The sequence below is a fragment of the Psittacula echo genome (genome assembly GCF_963264785.1).
Source record: "Psittacula echo genome assembly, chromosome: 12".
In the NCBI taxonomy this organism is placed as follows: Eukaryota; Metazoa; Chordata; class Aves; order Psittaciformes; family Psittacidae; genus Psittacula; species Psittacula echo.
In genome coordinates this window covers 6,645,689-6,654,883 of record NC_137747.1, presented here as the reverse complement: position 1 = coordinate 6,654,883, position 9,195 = coordinate 6,645,689, and the positions used below count along the sequence as shown (strand labels likewise).

The 9,195-nt window shown below is 51.5% G+C and overlaps 1 protein-coding gene across 1 annotated transcript in view; it reads left to right on the top strand.

Annotated features, from left to right (window-relative positions):
* Positions 1 to 7,915: 7,915 nt before the first annotated feature.
* Positions 7,916 to 9,195, top strand: part of LOC308226334 (rho GTPase-activating protein 39-like) — a 45,191-nt gene continuing 43,911 nt past the window's right edge. The window contains exon 1 of the mRNA XM_080627982.1: positions 7,916 to 8,034. Within this exon, the coding sequence (XP_080484108.1) occupies positions 8,024 to 8,034 (11 nt within the window). The 5' untranslated portion in view covers positions 7,916 to 8,023. The remainder of the gene's footprint in view (positions 8,035 to 9,195) is intronic.

Below are 9,195 nucleotides of genomic sequence, written 5' to 3'. Positions count from 1 at the left end.
TGGGGTTGCTGTTTCAAGCTTGCTATTTACTGTAGGAGAGAGGAATAGAATCAAGCTTTGGAATCATAAAATCATAGAATCATTTTGATTGGAGAGCAAGTTAGGTCATGGATTGTGGGGGTGTGGGTGTGAAACTGTTTATGTTCCTTTGTGAGCAGTTCTGATGCAGCAATTCAACAGTGTCTGTGGTCTGACCCCCTGGCTGAGGGCTCGACAGGATTCATTAAGTTTAGGCGTAACAGCATTATAGCTGTACCCATCTGTACTTCACCCCCTCAGAAGGCCGCTATCTAACAGCTTTCTAGCCAGGTCACTTCAAGTATAACTTCACTTGCCATTGACCCAGCATTCAGGTGCAGCTCTTGGCCAAACCCATGCGGATTGCTGGAGCCTTGAAGCTGAACAGTTTAACTCGGAAAGTAAGTAGTGTTTTGTGAAACAAACCCCACTTGTCTCACTAACAGTGCTTTGTTTCCCCTGGGAGCCTACAAAGTGCCTCATTTGTATTTAAGTTTAATAATAGGCAGTAAGTTTTAGCCAGTTGTTCAATGTAACACAGATAAGATTGAGTGGGTTTCCTGCTGAAGTCAGCACCAGGTAAGCAACGATGGCTTGGGGTTTAGATTCTTTGTCTTTTGTCCTACAAAACTGAAACAATATAAAGAGAAATTATAAACAAACTTTGCCTCCTGAAATTATTATGTTGCTGTTGCATATAGACATACCTAAACCAAACTCAGCTGCTGGTTTTGTAAAGCTCTCAGGCTGCTGTGTCATTTAATGTAATTTCCAACAAAGTTCCTGAAATCTTGAAATCCTAAAAAGATCCTGCAGCTCTTGCACAGGGTTTTTAAGTCTTTCTAGGATGAGCTGTTCAACTTAACTGAGTTTGGGACATTTAGAAAAAAATGAATTGTCTAAGAATTAAGAAGGGATCTCGCAGAATTTACGAATGATAAATAAGTAAATAATCCCTCACAATAAAGACGTGAGGGGAAAAAAAAACACTGGGCTTTCCCACACCGGGAGTCGAACCCGGGCCGCCTGGGTGAAAACCAGGAATCCTAACCGCTAGACCATGTGGGACTGCACGTTAAGGTTATCTGCCGCGCAGCCTCCTGCCTGTGTCGCCTCCTGCCTGCGCCGCCTGCTGGCCCTGCCTGCCGGCCCTACCTGCCTTTTGCCTGCGCTGCCCATCCTGCCTGCACTGCCTGCACAAAATTTAGGGTCATTCTTCAATCAGCCATTAAAATTCTCTTAGTTAAAAGGTGGGGCGGGAGGTTGGCAGCACTGGAGAAGGAAACAACAAATGGGAGGATGAACAAATGAAGTCCAGCCTAAAAGTCCAGCACGTTTGCAGCTATTACCTCATTTCTGTACTTTTACAAAGGGTGGCCACAGAGGTACTTGGATGGAGATGCATGTATTCAGGCTGTCAGCACTCAAATTAAAACATAAGAACCTGTTTGTTGAGTTGGTTTGCTTAGTAGATCTCCAAGATGTTTAAAGAACTAGCAAAGAACTGCTTTCAGAGTGGTTTGCCTAAAGCTGAATACCTGGATGCTGAGAGGAACCGGGCTTGCCTGACAAAGTTGGTGCAGCAAATGCAAACAAGGATGTTTGGCATTGCAATGTCAGCAACCACAGGTTCAGAAACTTCATTTCTCCCTGTGGTTATGCAGTAGAGCAAAGAACTTGCTGCCGTTCCCACTGAGTTCAGCAGGAGCATGGCTGGGCCTCAAACCTTTGACTGTATAAGAAAGGATAAAAGATAAAGACTAGTACACTTGTGCTCATTATGGGACTTTTTGTTACCAGTATGTATCAGTAAGCAGGCGGTGTGCAGGCAGAGCGCAAGACACTACCTGAGGGCAAAAGGGATTAAGTTTAAGTTTAAAGAAAACAAATCTGTGTTATTTCCCTGGAAGGATACAGAAATAACAACCTGCAGGTATTTCAGTTGGGGACATCTATAAACAACAAAATGGAGCTATTTTTTTATGATAGTTAAGAAGAACAGGAATAATGGGATGAAGCTGAGAAAACTCAGGCAGATTATAATACAAACCACCCTGACAGGATCTGAGGTAGATGTCTGAACGGTTGCTCCAGGAGACAACAAGGCCAGCAAGAAATACCCCCAGAAGAGCCTCTGCACTGGTGAGAAATGGCAAAGGTGACCTTGCAAATCTCCATCTGCTTTTATCTCTGTAGTTCTGTCTGTGGGACTTTCCTTCCAGGTTCATCATAGAAATGGGGATTCCATTAATTTGTAAAGGCTTGTAAGAAAGAACCCATCAGACTGCAGAATTAGCTTTAAGATTTACAGATTCTGTCTGTGGCTAAGAAATAAACTCAGTTCTTGGCAAGTACCTACAACAGTGTTACATGGTCTGGCACAAACACCAGCCACTGCAAAGCCAGACGGGTCTGGCAGCTCATGAAGCCAGAGGGAGAGGAGCAGGGAGTGACAGTGAGGTGGGACTGCTCTGTCACCACTGCTCATGTTGCTGTCTGGGTGCACACTGTGGTGTCAGCTCAGTGTCATCAGCATTGTCCTCCCACCTCTGCGCTAGGCAGCTGTCCCCCACCATGGCAGCTGCTGGTAAAACTTGTGCAGCCAACCCACACATAGTGTCATGTTTTCCAGTGGATAATGTCTTCTGCAGGGGAGAGCGAGCAACATTGCCCAGCTCATGTGTTTGCACCCATCAGTAAATCCTTAGAGGACTAGGCTGAAAGCAGCAGAGCTCTTACCAGACACAAATAGGTGTAGAAATCCCTTGGGAACCTGTAACTGATGTGGTGGCAGGGACATATGCCCCTTATTTTGCGGAGTTTGTGGGAATTTTGAAGTAAGGCAAGCAAAGCTCTGCTGCTGACATTTTCCTGACCTTCGCTGCCAGCAGCCTCAGAGTTTGGATCACAGAAAGTAACCTGGGAGCATCGCTTCCCTTCCCATCTCTGCCTGGCTTTGGGACAAGGACTACCCAGGACAGCAGAGTTGACGTCCTGGTTCACAAGGGACACTGCCACCTCCACCTTCCTTCCCCTTTCTCCTCTCTTCTTGGCCCGTTCTGGTTTGTGGCTCTGTTCCTCATCCTCATCCCAGTGTTCACCTGATCATTTGTTGGGCCAGTTCAGGTTACCAGCCTGGCAAAACACCACTCACTTCTGGTTTGTGCCAGTTTAGTGAGCTGACATGATTCACCCAGGCTCAGATGAACACCAGAACCAAGAGTGAGAGCAGCAGGAGGAGCAAGACTTGATGCACGGGCAGCCCTCAGCTCTGTTCAGCTGTCTCATTCACTGCACCCTTCTTTCCCTTCTCAGGGCTTGTAATTGTTGTATCTGATGCTCTTTTCCTGTTCTCAGCTCCCTTCTAAAAAGGCAGAGCTCTCCTTTGCTGTGGGAAGCTCTGCTAGAGCTCATCCCATAGCTTTGCCAGCAGCAGGGAGCCACGGTAGCAGGGAAGATGGCAGAAACCTCTCCTGTATGTTTTTAGTCACAATCTGTTTTAGAAAGCAGGAGAGGAAACAAAGAGCATTTGCTGCTCCATCTGTTTCCGTGTCCCATGCTGCTAAGGTTGGGTTACAGCCAGCTGCTGCCATTGCCAATTGGTAATGTGATAGCGCAACTGCTTCCTTTGCAAGGGAGCTAAGGAAGGTAAGAGGGAAAAACTGGGACAGGATGATACTAAAAAGCCCCTCTGCAGAACACCTGGCTTGTTATATACATTTACATCATGCCCATTATAAAACCCCCTGCTGATTGTTGCTTACAAACAAGTATTGTTACAAATGACCAAATATATCCAACTAGCTCTTTCCAAACACCATCCTGAGCTATTTGATATCTTCAGTCAGCTTCAAAACACAGACAGGGTTAATTAAGAACAGGGATGGTTTTCCTTTGCCTCTTACATGCTAAGACCATTTGTCAGAGAGCACTCTCACAGTGCACAGTCCAGAGAACCTCAGCCAGCATCCAGGTCAGCCCAGTCCTGTTCAATAATGTATTTGAGACATTTGATACCAGATGCCTGTGCGCTGAAACAATGGAGAATTCACCACATCAGCCTGCCCGGCTCGAACCTCAAGCCCCTTGACATTGAATTACATGACATTGAATTACAGATGTGTTAATGGGAAGGGAACTTTGGAGTGCATTAGCCCAAACTCTTGCTTGAAGTGAGACCATCACCAACACTAGATCAGGTCAGCCATAGCTTTGCATAGCCAAACCTTGAAAATCTCCAAGAACAGAGATCCACATGAGGACATATTACTCATGGAACTAGATGATCTTAAGGTCCTTTCCAACCCTAACTATTCTATGATTCTGTGTGGGTGAACTGTACCTCCTGGTCAACCTAGCACTTTATCTTGTTCCTGTTGCAACAAAGTGCTCCCAATGGTGAGACATCTCACCTACATGTAAGTACTCACAGTAGTAGCTTGGCAGTATTTTGACCTATTTAACACATGGCTTTCACAGTGCAGGACTTTTTCTGATATTACTGGCTCCTTCATCCTCCTACCATCACTGGAAGGCAAATCCAGGGTTGCAGCTGCACTGGGTCACTGCTGGCTGTAAGCTCATCCAAACCTTGCCAAGCATTTTAGGTGTCTACTCCCAGTATCTCAACAAAGGCTTTGTGCACACCTGACTGAAGCTGTTACTCCCTGCTTGCTGTATATGGAGATACTGTGAGGCTGTGCTCAGAGCTGTAGCACATCTACCTGGGCATTGCCCCATGTCCCTAACCTGCTATATGCCAGGCAGCAGCAGTGCAATACTGAGCTTTCCTTACCTTTAGCATCACCAGTTCTTCCACACGCACAGATGAGGAAGACCCCATTTCCTGGAGTGCATGTGCAAGTATGGATATCCAGCTGAGCAGCTTCATGAAAGCGGGGTGTATGTATGACTCCAGATACAGTTTCTTCCACCTGGGAGCAGCATCTGAAGAAACGATTCGAGCATGATCTCAGAGAGCTGGCTCCTTCTGCAGCTCTTCAGTGACAGTTGTAGGAAATATCCTTCAGCCAAGAACAAGCAGCAAGGGGATACTTTGGCCTGGAAACACTGAACATACATCTCTTAATTCATCTGAGGGTGATCTAGCGTTCACAGCCTCACAATTCATGAAGGCTGTTTCTTCTTGTAGGCAGTGTGGTTTTGTTATTAGCAAAAGAGCCAAGGTTTACTACCCCCTGTTTTCAAAAGCACTGCAGTGTCTTTGCCGTGCTCTCAAAGACTTTTCAGACACTTCCTATTCACCTCCTGCTGCCATCTTTGGTGTACTGATGGTGGGCATCCTGACTGATGAGCTTCATCTCCCATGTACGTGTCAAATAGTGACCCATCTGTTTCGCTGGAGGAGGACCTCCTCATGTTATTGTACCAGGTACCACTAAAAGAAAGTTTTCTCAGCCCATGACTGCCCAGGCTGTGAAAGCCCCTGAAAAAGTCACTGCAGAGGTCCCACAAAAGAAGCTTTTCCCTCAGCTGCTTCACTTTTTCCCTTCAAGGATTTCTTTCCCCCTCCTTGGATCACTGATGTCAACACAGCTCATGTCCACCAGCGCTCTCTGCCTCTCCCAGCGAGGTAAACCCTGGTCTGGCAGCTTTGTACCTGCGTGCAAGTTACAATCTCACAACCATCTATCGTGCCTGGTAGCTGAACCCCCTTTCATCCAGCTTTCCTCTTCTGGCAGTGAGGATTTCTGCTCCCAGGAGTGTCCTTGGTGCTAGTGGGTATGTGACCATCCTCTGGTGGAGAGGTTCTGTTTTCACAGTGGTTTTCTTGCTCTTCATTTTGATGCCCTCCTGCTGCATGAGTGTGCAAGACAGCACAGGGCTGCTGAGTAGGGCTGATCTGAGATGTTATCTCAGCATGTCCTTAAGTGCTTCCAGTTCACCCACCGTGGCCTGAAGAGAGAAGGGATCTCTTGGCACGCTATGTGCACAATCACATCCCAAGTTTTAGCTGCAGCCACTAAGCAATGAAGTTACTCCAGGAAGCCTGCTGGAGGTGTAGGTTGAAACCAGCCTACATATTATCATCAAAACCCAAAACATGCAAAATAAATGAGAACATTGCAGAAAAAAATGAATGCTTGTCTGGTCCCTCCTGCAGCCAACTTCCCATGTACCATGTTGATCACTCATTTTGGGGTCCCCTGAAGGTAGCACTCTTGCAACCTCCCATCTCCCCAGCTTCTATTTTCAGCCTGTCCCATGGCTCTTGCTGGCACAGTGATGCCAATCAGGCTGTTAAAACTTTTATACACCAAGTCTGTATCTATGAGAGCCTGTGAACACTGTCAGGCTGCTGTAAGCATTTTCCAAGCATCGCTGTTTCCCTCAGAGGACAGGTATAGCCATTATTGGCAAAGGCTAGTGAGATCTGCATCCCCACAAGGAAAGCTGCCAATTTAACCACATTAGAGCTACACCAGCAAACTTTTGTTTCCAGTGCAGACCTGGTTTAACTCTTCCTTTCCTTCTCCACTAGTCCCTGGGCTTTGCATCCCTGCAAAACTCATTTCTGCTGCAGCACCATGGGCATCTCCAGCAGCTCCGCAGCCCCCGCGGGGGCCCCGCTGCATGGACCCCCTGGTCAGCACAAGGCAGCTGTGCAGCCATGATCTCACTGTCTCTCTATTTGTTATTTAAAAGTGCAGTGGGACTTCCATGCAAATGTCTTCAGATTAAGTTACTCTGAAGTTCTCCAGCAGAGCCAAAACACTGTCTGCAACAGAGCACACGGCAAGTGCGGTATCGCTCCGTGCAGGGACCCCATCCGCTGGCTCTTCCAGGGCAATGAATAAGCTGAACAGACTCACTTCTGTCTGTAGCAGACATTTGCTGCGTGGTGTGATATGTGCCCAAAATCCCTCTTAGTGGCAAAATCCACTGCGAGTCTGCCAAGTCTTGCACCCACAGTTAGAGGGGTCTGAGGCCCCCAGGCAGCGCAACCCCCCAGATTTGCCCCTGAAGGGGGTTGTTCCTGTTCTGCAGTAACAGGACCCCACATGAGGTTTGCTGGGAGCAGTGCCACACTGCAGCAGTCACTGTGATAAGCAGGGCTCTGCCGAGCCACCGTGCCAAGTGACGCACTCCAAACTGGTGGCTGACAGAAGCTGAGCTAGCGGGACTGACCTTTAATGCACAGCGTGTTTGTTCAGACTGCTCACGCTGGTCGAGGAGCAGGGCTCTGCCTTCTCCAGAGGCCTCTGAAACTGCTGTTTGTACTCTGATGGTTGATTGTGCCTGCATGGGGGACACACCTGGTCTCCTTGACCAGACTGCTATGTGCTCAGCACACAGATGAACACAGAAAGTCCCCAAAATCTTTCTAGACAGAGCTGCTGGGGCACAGTAGAAGGCATGCCTGGGCAAATCCTGACATGTAGCAGCCATACACCATGGGCTGACCCAAGGCTCGTCATCCCACGGTGTCACCTCACAGGGACAGCCCGGCACCCAGTCTAGACCAAGACATTTTCCTCTGTCGGTTCTGCAGGCTGGTTCACGTCCCTCTTTCAATTCCTGCCCTTGGAGGTGTCAGCAGTAACAGAGGGCGAGCAGAGCCGTTCAAGCCTGGTGCAGCAGCTCGTCTGGACACCCCCTGCCAGCTCCGGGCGCCGTGTCGGGGACGCCCATCATAGGAACGAACCATTTATCGATGTACTGACCGGGGCTGCCGTGACCCTCGGGCCGGGCTCCGCTGCACCAGGGGCTCAGGAGGGCCCCAGAGCCGCCGCCGCCAGGGGCTGCCCTCGGCCCACGGGCCCCGTCGCTGTCGACGGCCCCGGGCTCCGCTGCCCGCCCCGCCCCTGCCGGCCCGGCCCCGCTCGGCGCGGCGGCCCCCAGCAGAGGGACCCGGGGAGCGGCCGGGGGTCCCGGCGGCCGGGCCGGGCCGGGCTGGGCCGCACCGCCTCCCGGGCGGGGCCGGGATCGGGTTTCACATCCTGCCCCGCTCGCGGGCAGAGCGGCTGGCGCGGCGGAGCGGGACATGGCGGAGAGGTGAGTGCGGGAGCGAGGCCGCTGCGCACCTGTTGAGGCGGCGGGGGGGGGAGCGCGGCGCCGCTGTCCCCTCGGGGCTGGGAGCGGGCCGGCACCCGGAGGCACCCCGGGACCGTGGCGAGGGAGCGGGGCCGGGCGGGCAGGTGAGGGGCGGCCGCCGCCGGGCCAGGCCCTGTGGCGGCGGCACCGCCAGGCCGAGCCGGGCCGCCAAGTTGTGCGGGAGTCGCTCCCCGGGTCGCTTCCCGTCCCTCCCCGCCTCGGCGGCCCGTCTGTGGGGGGATCCTGCGGCCGCTCGGCCCCTCCAGGTCGGTTCCCCGCTGAGCGCAGCCTCCAGCGGGGCGGACGGCTCCGAGTTGCGCGGAGCTGAGCTGCTCTGACCCCGGCCCGGAGCCCCCCATCCTGCCCGCGATTCCGGCGGAGCGGCAGCATCGCCCTCCCCGGAGGCTGCGAGCGGCTCTGCAGGGTGGCCTCGCACCTCAGAAGAGCTGTTAATAGGGAGAACCCTCTGGTTTTGGATGCGTTTCGGACCGGGCTTGCAGGCTCTGGGGTGAGAGGCTCGAGTTGGTTGTTCCCTGTTGCCTTAAAAACCGCACACAGTTCTGAAATGACAGTATTTTCCTGGTCAAGCGCAGTTGCGCTGGGTTTGCTGGAGGGGGGTGACCAGGAGAGGGTTCGCTTCCTGCCTGGGAGCGGGTAGGGAGCCAGGATCACCTGTTGGCAGTGAAAATGGAGGGCCAGGTAGCCAGGCCAGTTTCCCAGGCTGCCTCCTGCTTCCGACAAACACGGGCGGATTTTATGGCTCCTCTGAATACCCCCATTCAAGGAGAATTCCTCCTGCTCGCTCTGCGCCTCGACCAAAAGTGGTTGAATTAAGTTTGGCTCCGCTGGGAGGAAGGTACCGAGCCTGGCACAAGCGCTGTCATCCCCGCGGCTGATGCCAGTTGCTGTTGTGCTGTTTTGCCAGCGTTTTTTTTCCATGCTAAATGAAAAGCTCGGAACGGTTTAACATTCCTGCGAGCACGGCACTCCCCAGGGGCACCAGATTTCAGCTGGCTTCTCGCATTCTCTTTGTCTGGGGGAGAGGAGGGAGGGCTGTGCTGGCGTTTTGCCCTGTACCTCGGTGACGGTGCAAGGTGTGTGGAATGATTTTTTACTTCTCTT